This window comes from Calonectris borealis, chromosome 1, assembly GCF_964195595.1.
Source record: "Calonectris borealis chromosome 1, bCalBor7.hap1.2, whole genome shotgun sequence".
Taxonomy (NCBI): Eukaryota; Metazoa; Chordata; class Aves; order Procellariiformes; family Procellariidae; genus Calonectris; species Calonectris borealis.
In genome coordinates this window covers 57,642,777-57,669,251 of record NC_134312.1, presented here as the reverse complement: position 1 = coordinate 57,669,251, position 26,475 = coordinate 57,642,777, and the positions used below count along the sequence as shown (strand labels likewise).

General features: G+C 57.4%; 2 protein-coding genes across 3 annotated transcripts; both read right to left on the bottom strand.

Annotated features, from left to right (window-relative positions):
• Positions 1 to 3,953: 3,953 nt before the first annotated feature.
• Positions 3,954 to 8,929, bottom strand: DNAL4 (dynein axonemal light chain 4). 2 transcript variants are annotated; one of them, XM_075155181.1, is made up of 4 exons: positions 8,871 to 8,929; positions 7,253 to 7,474; positions 6,321 to 6,404; positions 3,954 to 5,120 (listed from the first exon to the last, which is right to left on the bottom strand). In XM_075155181.1, exons 2-4 carry the CDS (start codon positions 7,322 to 7,324, stop codon positions 4,956 to 4,958), a joined length of 321 nt encoding a protein of 106 aa, XP_075011282.1. In that variant the 5' UTR covers positions 7,325 to 7,474; positions 8,871 to 8,929; the 3' UTR covers positions 3,954 to 4,955. The 2 variants fall into 2 exon arrangements, with proteins under 2 accessions (XP_075011282.1, XP_075011289.1); XM_075155188.1 differs by having other exon boundaries at positions 7,253 to 7,477; positions 8,871 to 8,886.
• A 6,280-nt stretch (positions 8,930 to 15,209) lies between these two features.
• Positions 15,210 to 26,223, bottom strand: NPTXR (neuronal pentraxin receptor). The gene is made up of 5 exons (XM_075155168.1): positions 25,606 to 26,223; positions 18,221 to 18,443; positions 17,863 to 18,107; positions 17,350 to 17,529; positions 15,210 to 16,943 (listed from the first exon to the last, which is right to left on the bottom strand). Exons 1-5 carry the CDS (start codon positions 26,194 to 26,196, stop codon positions 16,719 to 16,721), a joined length of 1,464 nt encoding a protein of 487 aa, XP_075011269.1. The 5' UTR covers positions 26,197 to 26,223; the 3' UTR covers positions 15,210 to 16,718.
• Between the last annotated feature and the right edge of the window lie 252 nt (positions 26,224 to 26,475).

Genomic DNA, 26,475 nt, shown 5'->3' with positions numbered 1-26,475 from the left:
GAGCAATTTTATCACCCTCCTCCATTCAAAATCACTTGTACTCAACCGCCTTTTAAAAAAACACTCAAATTAGGTAAAACGAAGGGGATGTGAGTATCAGCATCGCTGGGAGGGGAAAAGCTGGGCTGGCAGTGGGAGGAAGGGCTGCCAGGCAGGTGAGGGTCACAGGCAGGGATGCTCTGAAGCAGGCAGGGGAGGCGGGCAGGCAGGAGTTGGGGTGCTGCCTGCTGCCTCGGGCATCAGCACAGAGGGGCAGTGGGACCCACTGAGGACTGGGGAAGACTGGCACCTTGTGGAAGAGAAAGGCAGCCCATTTTTACAGGAAATGCACTTTTCCAGTGACACCCAGGGACACAGAGCTGGGCTGGGTGGGCAACAATGGTTGGTGACTTGTAGGGAGGGAGCTTTGGATTTGTTAAGGGACAAAGAAGAACAGGACCACCCGCAACAAGCCTGGGGGCTTGGGTACAGAGTCCGGAGCGATGTTTTTCCTCGATGCAGAGTGCATGTGAAATACCATGCAGTCCTTCCTTGCTGTGTGATGTACCAGCAGCCAGCTCGGGCATCCTTGCTCCAAGCCAGGGAGGGTATGATGAGCGGGAGACAGGAGGGGATATGCTGGACACCCCCTCCTCTGCTGCCATCCCTGCACTACCCTCTTCCTCACACTGCCCTCTCTGCACCATCCTGTGCCGGCTCCGTCCGTGCCAGGCTCGGCCCCCTCCCAGGCGGTGCGGCGAGAACGCGGTGTTCCCGGTGTTCTCGGCTCGCCGTGTCCCACGGCGTGACAGTTGCCTGGAAACCACCTCCGGCTGACACCATCAGCCGCCCCAGATTCAGCCAGCCCCGCGTTCCCTTCCCCGCTCCTTGTGCTAACAAGATGGCCGATGGGAGCTGGGGTGAATGGGGAGGAGGAGGAGGAGAGCTTTCCAGCCTGGCTGGCGAGCTCGAAGCCCTGCAGAAGGAGCCGGGTGGAGGGGAGCAGATGGCTTCCCCTGGGAAGGGAACACGGTGTCTTGCTCCAGGAGGTTTGCTGGATCCAGTCCGGACGTACGGTTTGGAAAGAAGGCACCTAGGAGGGGCTGTAGCTGGAACACGGGATTGTTAGGTCATTGCTTAGCAAAAAAAAACCACCAACAAAACCCATGTGCTAACCGCTCGCATCAAAGGAGCTGGGCTCGGCTCCTGGAGCAGGGCCACATATTTCTTTATTCCAGGGCCAGCCCTGGGAGACCGAGGGGAGGGGGAGACCCCCCTCCTTCCAGTGCCTCAAACCAGCTCCAAACTGGGCTGGGGGGGATAGAAACATCCCTCCCATGTCCTAGAGCCAGACGGGGACAGGGACCCTGTGGGCTGAAGCCACCCTACTGACTGGGAGTCCCACCCCCGGGCTAGGAGGGCTTGCAATCCTACCCCCCGCCCCTATTTAGCATCCCATTGGAAAGTGGAGGCAGGGGGATTAGGTGGGGCACTTGCCACTCTTAGCACTTCAATGCCGGCATTAAATATTAACCAAAAGATTTTTCAGTGAGTCAGACAGGAGCCTGCAGCAACGGGGAAGAGCTGGAGAGCTTCAAAGCCTGCCCCGCCTGACAGCATGTTGACGTACCTCGTTGCCATGACATCATCACAGAGAAGCGGTTGAGTTTGCACCTCTTTCTTCCCATCTCAGCCCCCCCTCCCCAGCTTTTCCTCCATCTTCCCAGCACCTTCCCCCCTTCCCAGCAGGTTCGAGTCACTCTTGGGGTGGAGGAGGAGCCGTACATCCGAGGACATTTCCACTGCTGGCACCGAGTCAGGACTCCCCGGCAGCCGATAATGATGTTGCCCATCTCCCCTCAGCGGGGAGGGATTAAGTCATGAAGCACAGCCCTCCGAGCTGCTATCGCAGCTTTCCGGGACGGGCGGATAGGAAGGGTCATTTTGGCTGGCACTGATGCATCACCCTGCGTTTTTCATCTCCTTTTCTACATCTGACTCAGCCTGATGCTTTGATGGGTAATGGCAGCAATATGCAGGGGGCAAGAAATGAGAGGGAGAGGAGAAGACAATAGCAAGCCACCTGTTGCCAACTTCCCTGGCTTTCTGCTGAAAATTCGTAAGGTAAAAACCTCCAGCAAGAGACTGCAGTTTTATAGTCAAAAGCAGGTAGGCCCTAGAGGCTCCAAAGCATCAGCCGCAGAGGGGTCTCTTGCAGGAAAACATAGGACAAGGGACAGTCTCTGATCCATGAACCATACTTTTATGCCTGAAAATAGCAGGCATGCTCGAAAGCATGCCAGTTCCACAGCAAAAAGAGGGCAAAAGCCTCTTTCTTCTAACACACAGGGACCAGCACAGCATGGCTCAACCAGCCATGGGCAGGAAAATTGATCTGTCTTATTGAACACTTGCCTGACACGCACAGGTGAATTTTGGGAAGCTGAGGTTTGTGCTTTTGCATACAGCGCCGATGACGGGCACGCAAACCAGCTAACATGGGTTGGCTTCTTCGTGGTAGCTTCTTGTGGGAAAGCCGTTACCCTTGGAAACAAAAACAGCCTCCTCTGAGCCACCTTGCACTTACCTTGGGGGAGTTACAGTGGGAGCTGACTTGCTGCAAATTCACACCTAGCTCACCTCAATCTGTTTGCACGCTCATGCTTTGAGAAGGCTGGGGAGCGGTCGGCGTTCGCTTATTGCCGATGCAGGTCACAGAGACATTAGCTTTGGTCAGCTGGCGGCCAAAGAGATAACAGACAGGCAGCGAGGCCAAAAGATTGTGTGCTGAGGTAAGCAGCTCCCTATGATCATCTGCAGGTCAGCACGACCCTGAAGAGATGCCTGTGACCAGCGTGTCTGGGCATATGCACACAGCAGTTAATTATTCATTAGTGTGAAAGAAGCATGAGTAAAGAGAGTATGGTATGGCTGAAGGTATCATCACTCTCCAACAGGAGGCATTCCAAAGACACTGGCTTTACCTTTTCCTCTGGACCTACGGGGATAAAACACAGAGGAGATAGAAAGTCATGTAAGAGAAAATCATCTTTTCCACCTGCCAGCTCAGAAAGTGCCAGTCAACAGTGCTATCTTCATGTAAAGGCAGCCAGCTGGAGTGAGACAGAGTAACCACACCAAGAGACAGCTCAGAGGATTTGGACTCTTCTGCATTGCACAATGCACCTGGCACAGTGGCCCACCGCACAGGGCAGGTATCATGGTACCAACTACCTTACAATACCAGTTATGTGTCCCCCCTACCTCGCAATTCCCTTTCACCTGATCAGTAAAGAATTATGTGAGAGGACATTGGGCCCAGCCAGCACAGATGGTCCAAATTTGAAATAATTTCTAGTTGTCTTCATATTACTCTAATTCTTGGCTTATAGAAGAGCTCCTGACATGATGAAATGGAGGAAGGAGATCTCTAGCATCACACTGAGGTTCAGAGAAGGAACAAAAGGCATTGTGAGACCCTCCACCAGTCTGATCCACCGCAGGCACTAGTGCAGAAAGGTCCTTCGGAATCGAATTATGGACTAGACTGCGGCCTCTCATAAAACACGAGATGCCAGTGGTACTGCTGGTGACATCCTGAGAGGAAAGTCTGAAAATCAAGAAAGCCTCAACTGTGAGACCTGACAGTCAGAGCAGAGGCACACTGGCTGGGCAGAGGACATGGGTATGCTCCCTTGCTGCTACTTAGACAGCCATGTGGACCGAGGACTTTGGCCAGCAGCACTACGGACCTGGCAACCTTCCTCAGCATCGTGGCTTGGACTGGTGAAAGGAATTGAACAGGGAGGATGAGACCGCGTCTCTGGTACCTACGAGTCACCCAGGAAACAGGCAGGATGGACACTTGTTACTGTCCTCCGCATGAGCTACACCATTGCTTCCATGTTTCCTGAATTACTTTTCCTTCTCGTCCTCCACGTTGTGATTTTCATTTTAGAACACACACAGAAAAGGACATTTTACTGAATTTTTATTGTAAAAACACAGTTCCCCAGGTTTATATAAATAAGCCATATACGTAACATACAATTACGTTCATTCCATCCTCCAACATTGACAGCTTTAAAAAATGAAACAGGCTAAAAGAACGCAAGTCCAAAAAGACATTAGGTTTCTGATGACCAAGTGATATCTCACATGGAGCCTCCTTCCTCTACCAGCCTCCAAACAAGATGCTGAAAGTACACAGCACTTGCAACACCCCCAAGAACTGACAGGGAGGCATTCAAGCCTTATGAAGAGTTCTCACCCACTCTGCAGGCGTCGTCAGCCGCCTGTGTTTTCATGCTATCTCAGTGTGCGGTGGGTGAGAAAGGAGGGGGCGGTTTGCATAGCAACCTCCTACATCCAGGCAGCTCAGCTGTTGTACCCCCGAAAGAAGCAGGGAAGGGCAAGCCGAGTCTGCTTCCCTGTGGCTAACACCTCCATGGGCAGCCCGAAGGGAGACCCTCGGCATTGCCAGTTCTGTTCGGACATCTTAGAAGGAAGGAAGAAGGTATTCTTGGCATTCAGAGAGAGGAGAGACAGATGCTGGTCAGAGCCATACCACATGGTAGTGGGGAAGGCAGGACACGATGTGGAACAAGTGGGAGGGGAAAAAAAAAAAAAAAGATAGCACCTCTTCTCTTTCACTTCCCCCTCTTAGCGCTGCTGTACAGCTCTGCAGCGTGTCGTGAGATTACCTATTCCCCACCTCCTTCCTGCTTCGGCTCAAACACCAAGGAAAGAGCCACAGACAGATGAGAAATCCCACGAGTGAGGACAGGACAGCTTAGCAAGTTTATACAGACACACACCAACTATATGTATCCCACGGAACTGTTACGTCAGTATGAAACAAAAAAAACCTTGACGTTTAACTATTAAAAATAAAGCCCCACCTCCAGATTGTACAAAACCGGTCAAGAGAAGGAAGAAATCTCTTGTATGCAGCGAGTCTGGGACCCAGCCAGATGTCAGGAGCACTTCCAGACACACACAGCCAGGCTGCCACCAAAGAACATGTACAGCAGATTCTTCACCTCGTGAGTGATCTCAAAGCCAAAACCTTCCCCAATCACCACGTGCCAGGAGGACCCAAATTTCTTGTCCATCATCTCTTTGATCATCTTGGCAGCGCTCTGGAGAATGTTAAGGAGGAGAGTGTAGGGTCAGACAGAGCAAGCAGTGAGTTTTTATGCAAACATCCCCCTAGTCGTCTTCTCCCTTTAATAGACTACTCAAGCCATGGGCAACAGGTATAGCAGCTGCACTGCAGGAACTGGGAGCTCCCCAGAGCTACGCCCAAGGGTAAAACAGGTCTCTGTCTTCAGCAGCCTCCGACACAGCAGCTAGGAGAAATTAAAGAACTGCATCTAGCAATCACTTCTCTCGTTCACACAGTCTGAAGCAAGAGTTGTGGTTTAGATGCTGATGGAGTTATGCTGAGCGCAGTGAGCATGAGAGGAGATTCAGGTCACTAAGCTGCGGCTATTTTTACAGGAGTCCATTTTTTTTTCTCCAGCTAATTACCAAAACACTGAAAATAGGCTGACTTTTAAAAGGCTCACTTCTCCCAGATCACAGCCTGCTTGATCTAAAAAAAGGAGAGAGGAAGATTTTGCAGTGACATGCGGTGTCTCAGGCAGGATGGGACGGAAGGAATCTCTGGCTTCGTAGCTTTGCCTTGCTCCAACACAAAACTGCTCTGGCAACAAGCAGTCTGTGCCCTGCCCATGGAGCAAAGTGTGTTCTCCTCTTTGGCTCTCAAAGGGCAACCTTTCCAAAAACCATAACTTCTGCATCACCCCCCGTTTATATGGTCTCAGTAATTTCATTCAAGAGGCTGAAAGCTGAGAGGGAAGACTTAACAGACTGTACCTAAAGGTTCAAAGACTTTCATGTGCTCACCCCCAAAACAAGACTCTCTTCACCACTCTGGTGGGGACGGCCTTGCTCAACACTGAAGAACAGACGGGAAGGGCCCATCTCCTCACAGTTCTGAACCAAGCCCTCAGGACACAGGGCATTTTATGAATAGAGTGGAAGCACGTCACAGGCAAGGCAGGATCAGGAAGGAGGTAAGGTTTGGGAGACAGCATCACTACTAATCTCTGCTTCCTGCAGGAAAGCAGAGGGCTATTATGGATCTTACTGACAAAGGAAACTGAATCTGAGATCTAGCCAAGCTCTTTGCCTTCTTCTACTGTTGCTCCGTGCAAAAAGAGAGTAATAGGATGTCAGGACCTGACTCCACTCTGCTCTACACCCTTAGCCCTCCTCCTGCAGGTTCCCTGAGCTGCAGCAACTCAAGGCTGGCCATTTTGGGCTTTGGCTAGTACCTCATTGTTGGTGGCATATTTCTCACATGCTGTGACACACAGCTCCATGGCCTCTACACGCATCTCCTCCGGCATGTCTGTGTGCTGGAAAGAGCAAACAAACAAGAGGAACTAAGCAGAAAAATAAGAGCTAGACACAAGACAACAGAAAGTAGCCCTTACTTTTGCACAGGCTATAGCGGGGGCCTAGACTGCTGGATGTGGGCAAAAGGCAGCTAGTCCCTGTGACTTTTAATGCTTGCTTCAAGGTGGGGGGCATCCCCAGCAACACGGGCTTGTCCGTACACCAAGCATTTCCACTGTTTCAGAGAATGGTAATATGAAAATGGCTTATTGCATTGTAAGTGATCCACTCATTCCTTTGTCCCAGCCAATGCAGAATTCTTCTCTACCTAACATTAAGACTAGCACTAAGTAAGCACAGCTTAAAGGAGGAGATAAATATATTTGTTAGATTTTCTGTTAGAAGATGAAGGGAAAGCATGTTAATACTGCTCCAGCCACAGTCCTTAATTATTGCTATAAGCATAACAAAGAAATCTAAATTACACAGCCTTTTCTTCCTCTTCTGCTATCTGGCTGGCTAGCAAGATCTTTTACTCCAGCTCCTCTAGGAAAAAAAGCAAGCTGCATCCAGAACACAGGAGAGGGCTCCAAAGGTGGCATATTCAACCTATTAGACAGATCACTTTGCCCCAGGCTTCCCCTGGCTAATGGGGGGAACAACGGTGCTAATAAATTTCCCTGACACGAAGTCAAGGAAAGGGAGAAAGCAGTGGTCACAACTGGGATCCCTCTGCAGGACCATCAGTACACAGGTTCTCAGAGCAACTACTCAGTGGGAGAAATTCTAATTTGAAAGGTTGGTAAGAATGAAGCTAGAATTTCATATCTGTAACACTGGTAAATGCGTAATCCATCCCTGTTCTTACCCTAATCAGTGGAAAGCTGTGAAGTCTTTTATAATCAGCCTCCTCCTTTTTCCCCTCCCCGGTGTCTGCCATGGTCCTTCCACAGTGACCCCGGGAAGGGGCAGAGGGGCTGCCCGGAGCTCAGCAAGGTCCTGTGATGCGGACAGCTGAGAGGAACTCAGCTCTGTGAACACGGGCAGAGCAGCTTCAGCAGGAGGGGAAAACTCCTCGGCCCAGAGGACACTGCTTGAACAAAAACAAACACAGGAAAGAGAAAGCAAGCTTTGAATTAAAATGGAAGGCCAATAAAACTATTACGAGAATATTGTTCCATCTCGGTTACTTGCTGTTTCTCAGTACCATCTTCATACGCCACGCACTTAAGAGCGTTATCTTGCAGACCATTAATGCAAACAAATTTAAAAAACTTATAATTTTCCATAAATGAGGCTTCAAGAGCACAGCACTTCCCAGAAGCACCAATCGAGCTTGAGGGAAGAGCCGAGTCGGGTACAGCTTCTGACAAGGGAGGAGAAAACAATACATCAGCTGTTATGTCTATTGATTAATTTCAAAAGGATTTTCCCAGGACACTATTATCCATGAGGGTTTCAAACTGTGCATGACAAGCAAAGCGTAAGAGTAGTTTCGGAACAGGATCAGTGTACACGTCTGGACGGAAATGTTTAACGGGAACACTTTGGTCTGGTTTGTGCATTTGCTCCTCACATCCCTGAGCATTTGTCAGCTGGGGAGGACCATACAGGAAAACACTGGACCACACCTTTGGGCCTAATTACCAACCAGCCTCTTCTTGGACAACGCAGAAGCACAGCACTGTCTGACTAGCAGATTCAGAACATTTCACCGTGGTCTTCCCTCTGGTTCTCTCATCCAGGACAAAGCACCTTCCTCTCCTACCCAGAGGAAGCAAGGGTGACCCCATATTAAAGGGAAAAACAAAACAAACACAGTGTCAGGCAACACCACACAGACCAAGCATTTATGCCAAGCGTGTAGAGTTGCTGGCTAAAGCACCAAGTCTAACAGGCTACTGCTCTCACACGAGGGACCATGGGACCTGTAGACATCCCCACTACAACCTCCCCAGGACAGAACAGCCGCTTGGCTGTCACCAGCCTCCCGCAGGGGGGCAAACGCTAGGAGCCACTTCAATAGCCAGCTTCTCCCCGAGACGTGCCCGGGGCCACAGACCGAGGCAGACCGCCAGGGGCTGCCCCACGGGCCGGCGGCGGTTTCCCCGGGGAGAAGCCGCCGACAGGCAGTTGCACCGGTTAAAAGACAGGACAGGGAGGCGGTCAGGGGGCAGCCCGCCAGCCGTGAGTCCGGAAAGGCACGCCACAGCCCCAGCGGCGGGGGGTGGAGCAGCCGGGATCGAAGCCACCGGGCACCGGGGCGGGAGGAAAGGAGGAACCGCCTCCGCGGCACCACCAAGGGCTGCGGGGCGACGGAACACGGTCCGGGCAGGCCGCACACCCGAAGCAGCCCCCTCACACAGGCCCGCCGCCCTCAGCCCCACGAGAGGGAAGGGAGCGGGAGGGGAGGAGGGAAGGGCTCAGCAAGCGGCCCCAGAGGCCGCAGGGGGAAGGGGACGAGGGGGCTCCGGGCGCGACCTCACCTCCGCCGCCGCCACAGCCCGCGCCGCCGCCGCCGCGCCGGTTGCTAAGGAAGAGCTGTGCTTGTCGTAGCAACCGGCGCAGGAAGTCCCACCTACCTGGCCGCCCATTGGCTGTGAGCGCGCCGTCGGGGGCGTCTGATTGGTAGCGCGCCCTACCGGTCTACCGCGCGGGGGCTTGGGGCGGTGGTGGGGCGCCCGTGGGGCGCCTGTCGTGCGCCGCGCCCGACCTCGGCCCGGTGCCTTTGCAGGGCGTGGCCGTGCCTGCGCCCGCGGCCCGGCGTCCCCCCTCAGCGGGGGAAGTGGCTGAGGCCGGGGGGGGGGAGGGCGCCAGCACCGCGGGGGGGCCTCGTTAAACACCCCCACCGTGGTGAGCGGGAAAGGCCCGCGACCCCGGTCCCGCGTGGCCGCAGGAGCCGCGGCTGTGCCCCGCGAGCGCCAGGCCCGGCCCTGTGCGCTTCCCCTCCGTGGGTCGCCGCCGGGGCTGGGTCAGGAGCTGCTGGGAGGGAAGGCCGTCTCCCGGCAGCGAACGGGAGCCATGACTCCCCTGGCCTGGGCTTGGAAAGGGGGCTTCCAGGAGACTCCCGGCCTTCCCGCCCTTCCCGACTGAGGGTTTCGGGATGGGTTTCGGCTGGGCAGGCGGCAGCGACGGGCTCTGAGCCGCACCCACAGTCGAACCGCCTTGTATGTGGAGTCTCACTGTTCCTCTGACTTCAAAGCCTTTTGGGGCCTAGTTCTACCTTTTGGTTTAAACAGCAAGGATAAATATTGGAGCAGTTTGGGGAAATGAAGGGATTTTATGTGTTTTCATTCTATGGGAGAGGCAACCGGCCATGTTTGCATGTTGATGCAACTGGAGAGGAGGAGGAAATGATGCTGTGAGGGTGAGGATGGGTCATGAGTTTGCAAGCAGCTCCTGTAACACTAACCTCCATCCCCCCTGAGCTCATCATCCCCCTCCTGCCCTCCATGGCCTTTATATTTGTAATGTCTGTTTGCTTCGAGGTTTTCCTTGTCTCTCAGCTCCCTGTGTTGTCTCTGCATCCTGCTAGCCAAACACCAAGTGCCTCTAAACCAGGGCTTACATAGTTTCCTGGGAATCTAGGACTGTATTAGACTGAAATTAATACAGGTGGAGAAGCAGCAAGTTCCAGGATAATACCGAGGGGAAAGACTTCTCCTGTGCAAAGCCCCGGCTGCTGCGAGTGATGCCGGGGTTTCCATTGGAGCCCATCCTTGTCTTGCAGGGTGGCTCATGGGCCAGATCTTCCGTGTGGTCTTCCGGCTGGTGTATGTTTGAAACATCTTCATTGCTGGCTGGCTGCTCAAAGAATAATTGCTTTCTAGCTGTCTGAGAAGGAAAAGAGTGGGGGAGGAACAAGCTGGGCACTCTCCAGCTGGCCCCTGCCAGCTCGTGAAGAAGTCGTCTTCCCTCACCATAATCTCTAAGCACTCCCCTCCACCCTATAACCATAGGGAAGACATCTTGTTGTCTCTTTTGCTGGTGTAACAGTGAATCAGACCTCCTGGTTGTTGTTTGCCTGACAAAGCAGTGGTGGAGGCAGCGGAGCCGTCTCTGAGCTTGGAAAGACAACGCTGCAGTGATCGTTCATCTTTCCCTTTGCCTTCGCCGCTGGTGGTGACAGAAATGAAGCGCTGCTTCCTGTCCCCCTCGTTCTCCTACTGCTTCTATCATCTCCTGCACCGATTCCTTCTCCTTCCTCCTTTTGGCAAGCATCGGCCTCTTGCAACGAGGCAGGTGCGGTGCTGAAATTGTTAAGAGACAGAAAAAAGCTGGGAGATCATCTTTTTTTTTTTTTTTGCAGGGGAGATAATTAGGAATAGAACCTCTGCGAAGAAGAAGATCTTTCCATTATCATTACTTTATCTGTCTCCAGGCTGCTACTCTAATCTCTCCAGGGACACAGCGCTTTCAAGCATCGTATTCTTGCTGTGGTTTTTTTAATGCTTTAATCCCTATGTAGTTCACCCACTTTTGCTACTAAACAGCAAGTCGGCGCGAGCTGGTGTGTTTGTGTGCATATGCCTCTGTTCGTGTGTGTGTGTGCGTGGGGAGTGCGCATGCGTATGTGATTCTGGATTCAATTAAATGTGCTTTGGTTTTGATCAATGTGTCCCCAGGGAGCGTTTCCCTCAGGAAATGCTGGGACTGGTTGTAAGGATTATTCATCAGTGGCTCCTAGGTGAAAAGCTAAGGAAAAATAGCCAAACCCAAAACTGCAGAGGGCCCAAAGATAGGAACGCTGTGGTTTTTGTGCTTGTGCTGGGTGATACAGCGGGGCTGCAAGGTAGAGATGCCTCCTGAGGAAGGAGAGCATCCCGCTGGCCTGTCTCCATCTGCTATGGCTTAGCAAAATGCGGGCAGTTCGTTTCTGGACCCTCAAGTGCAGGGTTTCGGCGGGCTGCATCTCTACAGCACCGCAAGCCAATCAAAGCCTTGTTGGTCCAACACAGCTAACACGTACTGGTCCCTTAGCTGCTAGCGCAAAAGGCAGATACACGGCTGGCTTCACATCACCTGGTCTTTAGTTTCCATACTCAGCGACCAGGTGCCCGTCTGCAGGTGAAGGTGAGTCCAGAGCAAGGGTCCGATTCGCCCCTCTGGATCTTTAAGGAATTATAATCGTTGCTCTGCTCTGGCTGGTCCTTTCTTATTTGCCACTAATCACAGATGGAAACTCTTTCAGCCCTTTGCCTTCGGCAGCCACGGTGAAATGCATTAAAACAAAGCTGTGCTGTTTGCCGCCCGACTATAGATTGTGGTGTACTCCTTAGCTGAGAAACAGAAATGTAACCGCCAACTGCAAAATGTATGTATATATAATGTGTATACTGCCCCAGGCTTCCTTTTGGCCATCTCCATCACTGACGGTAAGAGGACACTGGACGGCAGGCTGACTCTTCATCAGGCAGAGGGAACCCACAGATTCTCTCTTTTTTTGACCGCTTCTAGCCAGGTTTTGGGACCTTCCCATCGTCCCCACGGGCACAGGCCCTACCGTGCCCCGTCACCTCTCTGCGATAAAGCAGGAGGCTAGAGATCGCTGTCCTGCCTGTCGGCCGCAGCCCAGGGGCTGGGCGCTGCCCCACACTGCCTTGGGTGGTACCAGAGGGGCCGGGCTGGGGACTTGGGACACACCGAGGTCTGCCCTGCAGCTGCTGCGGGGTGGGTAAGAGGGTTGCAGCTCTCTGGAGGCAGGAGGAGCGCTCAGGAGGCCCCGTGAGGATGCTGAAGCCACGTTTTGCTGGGATCAGAGCCCCACCATGTAGCGCTGAGCTGAGGGAAGGCAGAGACAGAGACGCTGGTGTGTGGGAACGGGTGGCAGCCGAAAGCAGGCTGGCCCTCTACTCTGGAGGAGAGAGCAACCCGCTTTGGGACAGCTGGATCCCCTGGTCTGCAGGGCAAGGCAGTGCCGCACGCGTGGTCCCGAAGCTGCTACCTCTAGTGATGGCTGCTGCCGCAGCACTCGCAGCTGCGCAGGGGCCGTTCCTGTGCCAGATGCTGTGGAAGCATGGCACGTTCCTTCTGCGAGCACCGCACGAGTCTTAATGAGCCTTCTCGGGGAGGGAGCGGAGGAGGCTCCTGGCAGGACGGAGAGGCACGGGAAGGCAATTAAGGCAGCCCCCCCATTGCTAGGGCAGTGTGAGTAATGGGGGCTTCGGAAGTGTCACCTCCCAGGGACAAAGTATGGGCTGGCTCCACCTGGTTCAAGGGGCCTGGGAGGTTGACACAACGCAGGGAGCCACAACCTGTGAGCCCAAAGCTGAGGCCACAGGTGTCGGGGAGCACAGGAGCTCCCCAAAGCCCACCCCAAGGTGGGGGGTTCCCAGGGCTGCCCATGTCCCCAGGGAGGGCAGAGCCTGCATCGCTGGCAGTGCCCTCTGGAAAGCCGGGCAGGGGCTGAAGGGGTTCAGAAATTGCAGCATTTTCTTCTCAAACCCGATAACTAATAGCCGTCAGGCCTGAAGGTTTCCCATTGCCATGTTTGACCTGGTCTTCTTGTCCACTGCAGGACGAAGCCCTTTTCGGTGGGGCGTGTTTCAGTTTCAGTCCAGCTAAGCCCTTGGCCTGTGGGAAGCCCTCCGGCAGCGAGTCCTGCAGATTAGGGAGGGAAATGGCAGTCCCCTTCCTCCCCTCGAAGCACGTTAACAGCCCCTTGGTGGGGGGATTGACGAGAGCGCGCAGGCGGTATCCATCACAGCTGTCCGCCTCCCCCACCATCTCCTCTTCTGCCAGCCCCCACTGAACCACCATAGCCCCGTGGTGCCCCTGCCTCTGCTCAGCCCACACCTTGGTTGCCTTCAGCTCTTTCCCTCTTTTTTTCTCCCCCACCTTAGTTATCCGGACACAACACAGCATCCCAGCTGAGCACACCTACCCCAACGGTAAAACCTTCTCTGTGCCGTTGTTAAAAATTTCCTTTTTTAACCCCTGCTAGAGGTGACTTTGTTGTTCCTTGCCTCTTCTGTGTGCGACGGGTTGTTTTCCAACTGGCTGCCCTTAGAGAGATGCAGGTCTTCTCCTGAGTGCTTCTGCTTAATTTAGAAGCAAGCAATATGTGTAAGTCATTGTAATTACTCCTTCCAGCCAGCAACACCATTGATTTGTTGTCTCTTACACCTTTTAAGCCCTGTCGCAGGTTTGCAGCTCTTGCAAGGCTCTGCGTACCAAAAATAAATGGTCCCTTCTTGCTCTCCTCCTCCCCAGATGGGTGAGAAGCAGCTGCTGCTTCCCAGAGAGAGTCAGGGCAGGATGGAAATCAAATATTTATTCCTACTCTTGATTTTCTGTCTCCCAACCGGTTTCTAATCTCTCCATAATGCCTTCGGTTCCTGAAGAGCCTTATACGGAGGAGTTTGCCGTAAGCTTTTAAAATGTCTGGATAAATTATAACAAGTCTTCCTGTGTCCCCTGGTCTGCCCAACTGGCTGTGACCCTTTGGCGGGAGAGGAGGTCGCCCTGCAGAAGCTGTGCTGCCAGGCTCCCCCCTTTCTCCCATCCCAGAAGTGACAGATCCACACGTCCTGGGGACACGGCTGGGGTTGGGATCACGCCAGCATAGTCTGGTGGGGAGGCGGAAGGCAATCCCTGCCCGAGCAGCTCCTGGTGTCCCTTTGTTTCTGCTTTTCCGAGGGGGGGTTTCACACAGATTTCAGCGTGGGCTGGGTTTCCGGGCTCCGGAGGAACAGGTTTTATGCCAATACCCTACACCAGCGGCCAGGCTGTTTCCATCCTTGTTCATCCTCCCACAGGTCTTCTGCCTTGGCCGGCAGCCCCAAAAGCCCCCTCACAGGGCTCCTGCAGTTTTAACAGGAGGGTCTCCTGGACCAGTCCCCCCCTTATTTCACCTCCTCTCAAGTTTGTAACCCCAGCAGCGGTTTTGGACATTTCCTCCTCCAAAAGGTGCTGTCCTTCCTAATTATGCTGCTTTTATTTGGGCACACAAGCAGAGGTCACCTGTTGAACCCCCTCCTGTTAGTGATGTGGGGGTGAGCCTCCAGCTCAGCAAAGCCCTTGAGCGTATGCTTCAGCTGAAGTACGTACTCAGAGGTTTTGGGTTTTTTCCTTCAAAAAAACCCTCAGCTTTGAGGAGATGGGCTGAAGGCGAGAGCCCCAGAGTTTTTTTTATGGCATTAAATACCCTCCAGAAGGAGCAGCGAGGGCCATGGGGATGGTTCTGGCTCAGTGAGGAGATCCCACCAGCACGCCAGCAATGGCAGGGCCCTGGGGAAAACTGAGTCCTCTGGCTTTATGCTCTGGTTTCCCCAAATATGGGTGAGGTTGTGCCTTTCCTAGGAGGGACAGGACCCACTGAGGGGCAAAAGCATTGTGCAGACCTGGCCATGGGTTGCTCTAGAATAGACGGTTCCAAGAGGCATGCCGAGGGCAAACCAGCTTGTGCCTAGCTAGGTCAGGAACTCATTACTAGTATTTAATTAGATTTGTACCCCACGTGAGCTCCTCGCCATCATGGTTTGACCTGGAGGTTGTGATTTCCCACTGGTTTCTGTTTCCCTGTCATGGGGATGGGGGTTCCTCCTCCACAGAGCGGTGCTTCCCCCCAGCCCCCAGCAGCAGCCTGTACCCCATGCTGCTCCATGATGGGAAAGATGAGGGGTGCCTAAACTGTGACAACACCCCCCGCCGGGGCAATGATACCCAAACCCTTGCGATGATATTTCTGTAAAGCCAGCTATGCAGCTGCGGGCTGGCCGTCTCCCCCCAGGGATGCCACCCTGAGCATCCCAGGGGAGGACACCTCGGCTTGAGCCGGCTGGTCCCCTCCATCCCTGCAGTGACCTCATGCCCCGCAGGAGGGTCCAACAGAAAAAGTCACATTTATTGTCCACAATCAGCTTTACAAAAGAAACGTCCCAACACGGGCGCGCGTCAGGGGCCCCTTTCACGAACGTGCATTAGAGAAAGCGAGCGAGCGAGGAGGAGGGGGCAGCTCGGCGGGGTGCACGAAGGTCACAGTGTTTCCCACTTGGCACGAGGGCTGCGCCCCGTCCCTGCTACGTCCCTCCCCAGCTGGCTGAGCCGCCCCGCTGCTGGCGGGGACCCTGCGGGGGACAATGCTGGGTGGCAGGGCTGTCCCCTCTGCCCGCTTCACCTCCTCCGGGCTGGGGGGCAGCCGTCGCTGAAAGCGCAAAGTGGGACTTGGGGTGGGGGGGGAGCACTGGAAGCTGGACACCACATTGAGCAACCATGAGACCCCCGAAATAACCCCCCCCACCCCCCGAGACACACACGCGCACACACACACACTCTCACATATCGAGACATCGGTGACCACATGGTGTGGAAACAGCGTATTCTCAGGCACTCCACAGGGAAAATACCTGCCTGCACCATCGCCCTCCCAGTTCCAAGGCCGGCAGCAGCCCCGTCCCTGACCAGGAGCAGCTCAAATCAGGGGTCCTAGGCAGAGGCGAGGGCAGCAACCCAATCCAGCACCCAAAATGCCAGGGGATAGATGGCAGGGCTCCTCCAGCCACCACCATCCTCCATCTCCTTGGGTATTTTTCTTGCTTTCGCTCCCTTCGATGGCAGTGCTGCGCTCCCTCCCCCTTAGCCAGGGCTGGGGGAGATCCTTTGCCCCCTTCCCCCTGTTCCCTTGGTGGCCAAATGACCCCTCGGCTGGGGGGGTTCCACCCTGCTTCCCTCTGCCTCGAAAGCCTGACTCCCCTCGGGCAACCCTGCCCAAACAGGCAGCAGAGGCAGGGGAAGGGGTGCAGGAGGGGTGTGCTGCCCCGCCGACCCTCTGCCATCCTCCCTCGGCCTCCCCGGGGCTGTGCTTGAAAAACCAGGGCGGCAGGAGAAGAGGGGATGGGGCTGGCGGGGAAGATGCTCATGGCCATTTGGAGTACGGGCTCACAAAACCGGGTAGTGGGGTGCTAGAAATAAATAAGGAAAGGGGATGTGCTCGGGGGATGCCCACACACTGGCATCCCACCGACGCCAGACCGTGCTTGGGGCAGATGGAGGTCTCCTTCCCACTCCCCATTGGGGCCGACAAGGTGGGGACCCTCGCCATACCGGAGATGCCTGCAGGTACGGTGAGGTCCTCCCGAAACAGAAGCGGGGCAAGGCAAGACCCAGGGGCAGGTGTGCCGAAATGGGGGACAAGCCGCGCCACCGGCATGAGGGCAAGAGGGAGGCTGCCGGGGCCACCCCCCTCCCTCCCAGGATGCCGGCGCAGGGGGCTTGAGCATTGCCCCGGTGTGGCGGCAAGGCTCGGCGGTCTGGAAAGGGAGAAAGGGGCTCCTTGCTGTCTCCTTCGGGACTGCCGCTGGGCTCCTTGGCGCTGGGAGGGGGTGAGGGGCCACTCACGCCTTCCTCCCTTCCTCGCAGGCGGTGAAGTCCCCCTTGCTTGCTCCCCCGAAGACCTCCACCGCCTGGTCGTCCCACTGGATCACGTTGCCTTGGAGGTGGGAGGTGCAGTTGGCCAAGCCCAGGATCTCCGCTGGTGCCAGCATGTGGTCCCACACGCCGAACTGCGCCAGCTCTCCCACGAAGGCCTGCGTGGCATCAAAGCGGCCGCCCAGCGTGTCCTGGGAAAGAGCGGCAGAGGTGATGGGACAGGGATGGGGACAGGGATGGAGTGGGAGAGGGGATGCACATCCACCAGGCAAACAGAGTGGAGGAGAGGGGGAGAAGCAGAGCGAGGCGCCCGAAAGCAAGAAGGAGAAGGGATGGATGCATGGGGGAGACGCAAGCAGACAAGGCAGGGAGCAAATGGGGGACAGAGGGATGGGGAGAGGGAAGAGGAGAAGATGATGAGTGCACGTGGCCTGCCCAGAGGTCGGATGAGCAGGCAGGAGACCCCCTTGCCCACACTGCCAATGCACCCTGCCCGCGATGCCCCCCGCCCTCCCCCCATTTGGGGGCTGTCCCCCCGGCCGGCTTCGCGCCTGAGCGATGCAAACCGGCAGCCCTTGGTGGCAGGCCAGCACATACCTGCTCCTGGCCCAAGATGATGACGCCCTGGGGCTTGATGGCATGCCAGGAGGCCAGGTTCTCGCCGGCACCCCGCTGCTCACCGTCCTGGTATGCCGACCACTTGCCGTCCCGGGTGGTCCATGCTACGCAGACATGGTGCCAGGCCTTGTCCTTCAGGTTCAGTGGCAGCTGGGCGACCTTCGCGAGAAGAGCAAGAGCCCAGCGCTCAGTGGCACTGCTAGAGGACCCCGGCGTGCCCCCAGCCCCTCGCAGAGCAAGCGGTGTATCCCCATGGTGGCAGCAGCCCAAATTCTACAGATATCTGGATGCGCTGCTTCTCCCTCTCAAAATCCAACCCGGCAAGCCATCCTCCCCATCTTCCTCATCCTCCTGCCTCCCCCCTCCACCCCAGGCCCCTTCCTCCCAGCTCCCCCACCCTGGTATCCCCAGGAGCATCATTTCCCAGGAGGGTTGAAGCAAGGGAGATGAGGGCAGGGGCTTCCCTTCCGTCCCCCCTCCGGCTGGACTGACCTTGTCGTTGATGAGCAGTTCCAGGGGGTTGGTGCCCCACTCCAGCAGCACAATCTCGTTGGCTTGGCTTGGGACGGAGTAGGAGAAAGGGGTGCCGAGCCCCGCCAGGGCCTTGGACTTCAGCCACATGCAGATGGTGAAGGCGTAGAGCTCCGGCAGGGTCTTCTTCATGCGGGCGTACATGTAGTTGTTCTGCACTGGGATGGTCACCTTGAAGGCATCAGGAGGGCTGTAGCCTGGCGGTCCTATATGTCAAGGATGGGGAAGAGAGAGGAGGGTCAGCACCCATCGTTGGAATGAGAGTGGCTTGTCCCAGGCCCACCCCGTGCCACCTCAAGCCCCATTGGGCAGGACTCACCATGCTCCAGCTCCTTCACCCGGTTCTGGAGCGAGTTCAGCTCCTTCTCAATGTCGTGCTGCTGCTGGCTGCGGTCGGTGCTGGCGGCCTGGCGCTCCTTCTGCAGGGTCAGGATCTTGGAGAGGAGCTGCTCCTCCAGCTGCTCCATCTTGGTGTGGAGGTTGTCGCGGGCGAGCGCCGGGGTGGTGGGCGCTGAGCCGTTGGTGCGGGCTGGCAGCTCCTGCTGCACTTGGCGGCAGCCGCGATGGGGGGAAAAGGAGGGAGAAAAGAGAAAATTCAGTGTGGTGTTAAGAGGTTAAATAAGGACATGCCCAGCCCGCACCACCGTGGGCACTGCTGGGACCACAACACCATATCTGCAGCGGGGTCTTCTCCAAGAGCCTCCAGCTGACTTTGTACCTTCCCTCTCAGAGCCCCCATTGAGTTGGTTACTGCGAAACAAAGCTTGGCTGCTCTTAATGACTTTCTGCCACTTCAGAGACAGAGCAAGTACGGGACGCACGGGCGCTCGGGTCACCCCTTGGCTCTGCTCCCGCGGGCAGCCTCCCATGAGGAGGGGACAATGAGTTCAGTGCTCCCCTTCCCCACCGCGCGTGAGGCTGCTTCACCGTGGCCAGCGCGTTAACATCACATAATGGGGCTGTAATCCTCTTAGCCCAGCTCAGCCGGCGTGCGGGGGTGCGTGCACACGTGCCAGGTCAGGCAGGTAGCTCTCCGTAAGCATAAGCCAGCCTCTCCTGGGCCATCAGGATGCCACAGAGAAGTGGGGCCAGTGGTAATCCTCCGGTTCTCAAGACATGACCCATCACTTGAGGATGTCAAGCACATCTTTTCCCATCACGGTTAAAACCCAGATCAAAACTCTTTCCTTGGCTGATCCAAAACCTGGCACCTGGCAAAGATGCTCCCAACCACTACTGCACCCTGCAGAGACCCCAGATCCCACCTCGCTGGGAGACCCCATCCCAGCTGGAAGAAAACCAGGCTGGAAGGGAGAAGGTTGCCCTTTGCCATCATCCTGGGGTTTCTCCGTAAATAGCAGCCTTCTCCCTTCCCCACGTCCTTGGGACATTAGGCTGTCTCCCATGGGCTGGAAAAATGGTGACCACCTTCTCCATGCTGCCAGACCTTCCTGGAGGTGCCGGAGCAACCATGGTGGCCCCTGCTTTGGCCTCTGCAGAGGTCTGGCAGAGGCCAAAGCAGGGGCCATCATGGCCACTCTGGCACCAAGAGGGGTCTGCATGGCTGCTTCAGCCCTGGACATTCGCACGGCTTGTGCTGGTGGGAGATGGGGTGATGCCATCCCTGCTGATCTGGACAGCCCCCCCCGGCCTCAGAGCTGGCCTGGAGGGGGTCACCACTCTCATCTATGGTTGTGGCTTCCAGCTTTTTCTTCTTCCCTATATCCCACTTTTTCAGGATGGACAGAATCATAGAATCATAGAATCATAGAATCATGGAATCATTAAGGTTGGAAAAGACCTCTAAGATCATCGTGTCCAACCGTCAACCCAACACACCATGCCCACTACACCATGTCCCCAAGCGCCTCATCTACACGTCTTTTAAATACTTCCAGGGATGGTGATTCCACCACTTCCCTGGGCAGCCTGTTCCAAGGTCTGACCACTCTTTCAGTAAAGAAATTTCTCCTAATGTCCAATCCAAACCTCCCTTGGCGCAACTTGAGGCCATTTCCTCTCGTCCTATCGCTGGTTACTAGACAGGAGCTGATGATCGCACACACAAAGATGAAGGGGAGGGATACCCGCCGATGTCACCCCCAATCTTTGCTATCCATCATGAACAACAGAGGGGAGGGGAAGGCCGGAGGAAAGCCGGGTTTGGCCGGGCAGGATGCAATCTTGGGGGATGGGAACAGCAGGGAGAAGGTAGCAGGGAGAGGGAGAGGAAGAAGATGATGTTGGCATGAGCACAAATGGCCCCGCACTGGGCAGGAACACACGCAGGCTGCAAATGAGAGGGTGGCTGTGATGCCCTGGAGTCTGGAAAAGCCTCCAGCAGGGTCTGCTGGGACAAACCCACAGGTTTTGCGAAGAAAAATAATGCGGAGAACCAAAATCAAGCGAGAAAAGAGAGGTTGTGCAGGGGACATCTGCCAGCCCTGACCAAAGGCCAGCTCTCACTGCCTTGCTCCGGTGGCACTAGGGATGCTCTCAAGGAGAACAAAACCCCTCTGGGAAGGGAAAAGCGCCTGGCAAAGGGCATCCTGCCTTTGGTCCCTGTAAACCAGGGAGGGATTAGCTGATGGGGAGGGGGCTTTAGCCCTTTTTTGTGGGGGGGTCTTGGGGACCCGCTGGTGCAGCCGGCTGAGAAGCAGGGGAGGGATGGTGGGCGGGAAGGAAAGGCGAGTGGAAAGGTTAATTCCCATCCTCCCGGCAGGCATAAATCCCAGCCGGGGCTGCCTGCGCTCATATCCAAGGGGAGCTGGCTGTGTTGGCGGGGGGCAGCGCAGGTGGGATGGGGGTCGCCTTTGCCTCTTTGTCCGCATCCGGCAGCCTCCAAGAGCTTTTCTTATCCCTTCAGGCCGCCCGGCTGCGGCGGAGGCTGGCACGCTCCTGACTGCCGCACGCTTTGATTGCTCGAGCTGCAGGTTTGGAGCCTACGTCCCTGCTTTCATGCACAGCTCCATCTGTTAATGACGAAAAAAGAAAAGGCTGGGAGCTTTTGTCGCTCTCGATAGCCCCTGATAACCTGCCCTACATTATTCAGTAGTGACTGAGCACTTTTTTATCCTCCCCCTTCCTCCTGCTTTTCTCCCTGCTGCTATTTTCTTCCCTCTGTAACTTTTCTCCCTATGCCTTTCTCATTTCTCTGGCTTCGGAGCGTCTCCTCCTGATGCTTCGAAAGGACACACGTGCTGTCTCTCCCCTTTTCCTCAATTCCTTCCCCTTTCCTGAGTTTTTCCCCCTTCATCCCTCTCTCCAGCTCTTCCCGGCCCCTCCAGCCCAGCAGCCGGAGCACCGGTAGCCAGACCCACACAACCAGCCGAACCACTGCCAGCCCCATGTTCCTCGTGGCAAGGGATGCAGCTGGTACCCTGATCCGGCAGAGTTTGGGGGCCACCCCATCATCCCAGCAGACACCATCCCCATCCCTGCAGCCAGACCACAGCCAGTCAGGAGACCGGACCTCCCCATCCCACCCCCTGCAGCCGGGATGTACCGGGTGATCCCCCCGGTGTGGAACTGGGCTGCATCCCCTAACCATCCTCCACATCCCCAAGCTGTTGCTCGAGCGTCTTTCTCCCAAATCAAATTATTTGCAAAATTATTAATGTGCAGCTGTTATCTACCGGTGACCTTTGGGGAGGGGAGAGGGGGGGGAAGCGCCTTCTCCCCGGCTGTTCGGCAGGCTTCCCATCTGCCGCCGCGCAGGCAGCAGGAGAGTGGGCAGCGGGTGCGGGGGAGGCTCGCTCGACGCTTTTTGGCCACCAGAACCGGCAAAAAAGATTGAAAGATGCCAGGTAATATTAATCACGTTAAATGTCAGTGGCTGGCTGGGGGGTGGGTAGGGGGAGGTGGGGGGCTGGGGCAGCCACGTCAGCGTGCGCTAGCTCGGGCTATAGCCCTCAGTCGGTAAATTCACTTTGATTTATGTAAGGAGATCAGAGCCTTATTTACTAATGCACTGGGAAATCTGGGCCCCGCCGCTCCCCCTTGGCCACCGGCACGCAAGTGCCCACCTTAGCTGCTGGGACGGGGCGGACAGGACCACAGGACAATGCCCGGGGGACGATGCCCCCGGCACATCCCCAGGGATCATGATGCTGAGCTGGGTGTGCGCACACAGCAGTCCCATTCCCTTCCCCGGACCCACGAATCCTCCCAGCCTGCCCGTAGCTCCTCCAAGGCCGCTGCCAGCACGGGATGCTCACTGCTGCAGGATGGCACACCCGCCGCACCAGGGTTTTTCGGACCCTTTTGGACCCAGGAAGGAGCTTGGGGGTCATTAAACTCCAGGAGGTGGGGGGGTGAGCAGGGATGCATTGGCCTTTCCCTCCTCTTCCTCCTTGCAAGAGAAGAGCTCACTGCAGATTCCCGTCCCCCTCAAACTTCAGGGCCTGGGGCTGTCACGATTTGGGGCTCTTCATCCCCGCTCTGCAGGAGACGGAGGCAGGAGGGAGGCATCGGCTCGCTCCCGTTCCCGTGCCCATACCCGAGGGTTTCCTGCCATCAGCCAGGTCGCCAGCCACAATGGCACAGCCAGGCTGGCACGGCCGCACGCCAGCTAAGAAGCAAACAGGCTGTTACGGCTCTGCCGAGGCCGGGTCCCCCGTAGAGCCCGTCGGGCTGTCCCCTCTCCCACTCGGCTCCTGTCTGAGGGATGACAGGGACGAGGAGGGCATCTGCACCCCGGCACAGCCCAGGGGGCCGAGACGATTCCCTCCCCCCTCCGAAACCCCTCCATTTCCACTTGCAGCAGTAATTAAAATAATGGAAAAGGAGCATCTGGGCCCCCCAGATCTACGTGCCAAGATGCGCCTGAGCATACGGACGTGAGCACGTGTGGAGAGTTGGGGGGGACCCCTCAAAACCGGGAGGAAAAAGCCCAGCCAGGCTGCTGCGCACGAGGAAAGGACGAGCGATGCCTTGTGGGGGGTTAGGAGGAGGTGAGGGAAGATGTCCCTGTGTGAACACCGCGCCGGCGCTAGCCTGTCCCCGCTGAAATGGCAGGGGGCAAAGAGCAAGCCCCCTCCCTGCATCCCTCCTCTCCCCGGGAAACTCTGCCATTGTGCCACCAAAATTAAGAATCAAATGACTTAATAGGTTTTTCGGCACATCGATAAATCTTGTTATGCCTTACAGGCGGGGCTGAGAGCGTCCAGATTAGATCAGCGATCTTCTGCCAGCCCCCTCCCCGCAATCCCAGCTCCGGAGCCTCCGGCAGTAATCCCTGCCGGCAAACCTGCTGCCTGCGGGGAGATGCCCTGGGCTGCAGCCTTCGCCGGGGGGCCCACGGCATTTTGTGTCATCCCCCTCCTGACACTAAGCCACTCCAGGCTTCCTCTCCTTCCTTCCCTCCCGCCGGGATTTGCAGAGCCTCCGGCACACTGGAAGCCACTCTGGGACTGTCCCCATCCAGGTGACTTTTTGGGGTGATCACCGCCTCCCTTTAGGAGAGCTGCTGGGGCTGGGGGTGCCCCCCATGCCATGGGGTACCCCAGAAAGGTTCCCGGGGCTGACAGATGGAGCCACGCGGGATGGAGAGGCGCAAGCACTCCACCATCAAGTTTTAGGTGTCTGCTCCTATGTGGGGGGGCAAAGGCAAGCCGGGGCGGGGGGCCACAGGCAACCATCACTGCACGGCCGAGGCGTGACCCCAGGGCTCGGCTGGCCGGGCTGCGGCCACCACCGGGCCGGCCCAGGCAGGCTGGAGCCAGGGCAGCCGAAGTCCAGCCCAGCTGCGACAGGCTGCCCTATTGCCTGAGCCTGCGGGGCTCGCCGAGCCGCGGGGTGCTGCGTCTCCCCTGCAGAGTACCCTTGGGACCCTTGGGTCCCCGGCACCGCGAAAGGGAATGTTTTTGGTGATGTGCTGCTTGTCTTCCTTATCAGTATGTGTGTGTGCGAGCCTTGACCCAGCGTTGCTTCAGGCTCCCCGGGTGCACAGACAGCTCCGGCCCTTGTGAGCTTCAGCCTCTTCCCCCCCAAACCTCCCACGATCACCAGAAACCCCAGAAGAGGGGCCAGGCAGCTCACGGGTGACGCAGCCCCTCAGGGAAGGGGGAGAGTGTGACCAGAGAGCAGCTAAAGGCCCGATGCTCCCCAAAGTTCAAACCGATGTGCCAGGCACTGTCCCACCGTGCATCGCCTGGTCCACGTGCACACACAGGTATATGTGTGCAGGGGCTTATTTTCCTCCCCCCCCTTTATTTCTGGGTGAGCACGTCTGCTGTCTGCACATGCATTTCTTAGCCCAGTTGTGGGATCCCGCATATGGGAATCTGTTTGCTTGGGGCTGCAGGGAGGTTTCGGGGTGACTCTCTCCCTCCCTTTGGCTGCATCGGGCTCCCGGCATCGTGCTCAGCCAGGCTGCACGTCCCCCTCTCCCCACGCGTGCCTGACATGCCTCTCTGTTTCTTTTCATGCGTGTGTGCATTACCCTGGCAGCTCACAGGCGCTTCCTCCGGCCTCCAGCTCTTTCCCTACGCGTGTGCATGTGTTTACTTGCCTTTCCCCGTCTTTCTATCCCTGTTCGTATCTCCATCCATTACAATAACCCTCTCTCCCGGTCTCGTTTCTCAGCCTGTGACCTTAGTGGCTCTGAATTTTCCACCCGTTGCTTGCTGCTACTGCACCCACGTGGCTGTAGTGAGGGGGGCAGAAGGGCAAAGCTGGGGAGAGGAGCCCCACGGAGTGCTGCCTGACCCCCCTCCCAGCTCCGCGCTCCGGGGAGGAGTGAAGAGGGCAACAGGGAACCAAACGGGAAGATGAGGAGGTTGAAGACTCGCAGGAGGCTCCTTGCAGGTGGCTCTGGCCCCTGGCAGACCTCAGGGGACAACACAACCCCCAGAAAAGAGCAAACCCCCAGGGAAATCAGACGACTCCCCTCTGGCAGCTCTCGCGTGCCCAAACTATTGCCCCAGCCGTAACCTGCAATGTCTGCCAAGGTCTGTGCGACTGCTGAGCCCACATCAGCCCAAATAAATCGACACACACGTGCGCCCTATGATGGGCCCATCCCAGGCGTCACCATAGAGCCTTTCGTGCCGCTGGCTTGTGGCTGGGCCAGGGTGAGCCCGCTGGGCACACGCTGCACGGATGCTACAGAGTGGGGACCGGGGGTCTGTGTCCTGAGTGCCAACAGCCTGATGCCACAGTGATGGGCGCAGCACGTGGCTCCGGCTGCCCCCTTCTCTACAGCTCCTATGAGCCGCACGGGGAAGGGGTGCTGCGCTCGCGGCAGGTGGCACCGCATTTTACTTTGAGAGACGTCCTGTCCGTAACTGCAACGGGATCAGATGGGATTAACCTTTCTGCTGCAAGGCAGGATCTGGCCCCGAGCTGACACCCTGCTGCCCTCGCTCTGGTGGAGGCCTCAGCGGGGCTACAGGGCGAGCGAGGTGCCCCACCTGGGTGCAGGTGGGGGGAAAGCAGGGCAGCCCTGGCCCCCTGGAACCACCCTGCTGCGGAGGGAAGAGAGGGGGGCTGAGGGTGAGCCCCTTGCCCCTGGGCAGAGACCTCGGGGAAGAGCAGGGCGAGGACAACCTTCCTGAAGCCTCGTGAGGGGGACGAGCTGGTTTGGGGTGCGGGTGGCAGCAGGCCTGGGGAGTGGTGTGTGTGGGAGCATCCCCCCCGCCAGACTCCTGGGAGCATCTTCCCCCAGGAGCATCCCCCCCCGACCCCCGGGAGCATCCCTCGCACCTCTATCCGGTCGATGCGGTCCTGGAGGGCGCGGACGGCCTCCTCCAGCTCCCGCACGGCGGGCGGCTCGGCGGGGGGGTGGCCCATGGTGCCGGGGCGCGGGGCGGCGCGGAGCCCGGCGGCGGCGGCGGCAGCGGCGGCGGCGGGGGGGGGCGTTCGCAGGCCGCCCTCGCAGCGGCTGAGCTTGCCGGTGAGCTCCCGGATGGTCTCCTGGTCCATGCGGATCCGCTCCTTCTGCTCCAGCGCCGTGCGGCGCAGCTGGGCCGCCGCGCTCCGCAGCGCCAGCAGCTCCTCGGGGCCGGGGCCGGTGGCGGGGCCGGTACCGGAGCCGGTGGCCGGGCACTCGGCGCTCAACGGCGTGCAGACGAAGCGGCTGAAGAGCGGCGGCGGCGGCGGCCCCCCCGGCAGGCGCGGCCCGGCGCTGGCCAGAGCCTCGGCGGGGCCGTGCAGCGCTCCCAGCCCCTTGTCGGCGGCGGGCAGGAGGGCGGCGGCGGCCGAGTCATTGTCGGCGGCGGGGGCGGCGGGAGCGGCGGTGCCGGCCGGGTGGACGCTGGCGATGATGCAGATGATGGCCCCCAGGAAAGCCAGCATGCCTGCCGCCAGCAGCACTGCCAGAAACTTCAGGGTGGCAGCGGCGTGGGGGGCCCGAGCCCGCGGACGGCGAGAAAACAAAGCGGGCGGGGATGGATGGACGGACGGAGGGACGGACGGACAGCCCGGAAGGAGCCGGCGGGGAAGGACGGTACCGGCAGCAGCACCGGCGCCGGGGCCCCGGCGCGCTTCGCCGCGCTTATATCTGCCGGGCGGCGCCGCACGCACCGCACCGCACCGCACCGCCCCCGCCGCCGCCCCGGCCCCGGCTCGGCCGTG

Bases quoted from the DNA above. Each gene is read 5' to 3' on its own strand.
- NPTXR (XM_075155168.1), bottom strand. From the start codon at position 26,196: ATGCTGGCTTTCCTGGGGGCCATCATCTGCATCATCGCCAGCGTCCAC. The intron at 17,530-17,862 runs GTCAGTCCAGCC...CTTCTCGCGAAG, and splicing joins AACTGCTCATCAACGACAAG to GTCGCCCAGCTGCCACTGAA. The intron at 16,944-17,349 runs GTATGTGCTGGC...GCTCTTTCCCAG, and splicing joins TCATCTTGGGCCAGGAGCAG to GACACGCTGGGCGGCCGCTT.
- DNAL4 (XM_075155181.1), bottom strand. From the start codon at position 7,324: ATGGCAGACACCGGGGAGGGGAAAAAGGAGGAGGCTGATTATAAAAGA. The intron at 6,405-7,252 runs GTAAGAACAGGG...TGCTCTTTCCAG, and splicing joins ACAGCTTTCCACTGATTAGG to CACACAGACATGCCGGAGGA. The intron at 5,121-6,320 runs GTACTAGCCAAA...AACATTCTCCAG, and splicing joins AATATGCCACCAACAATGAG to AGCGCTGCCAAGATGATCAA.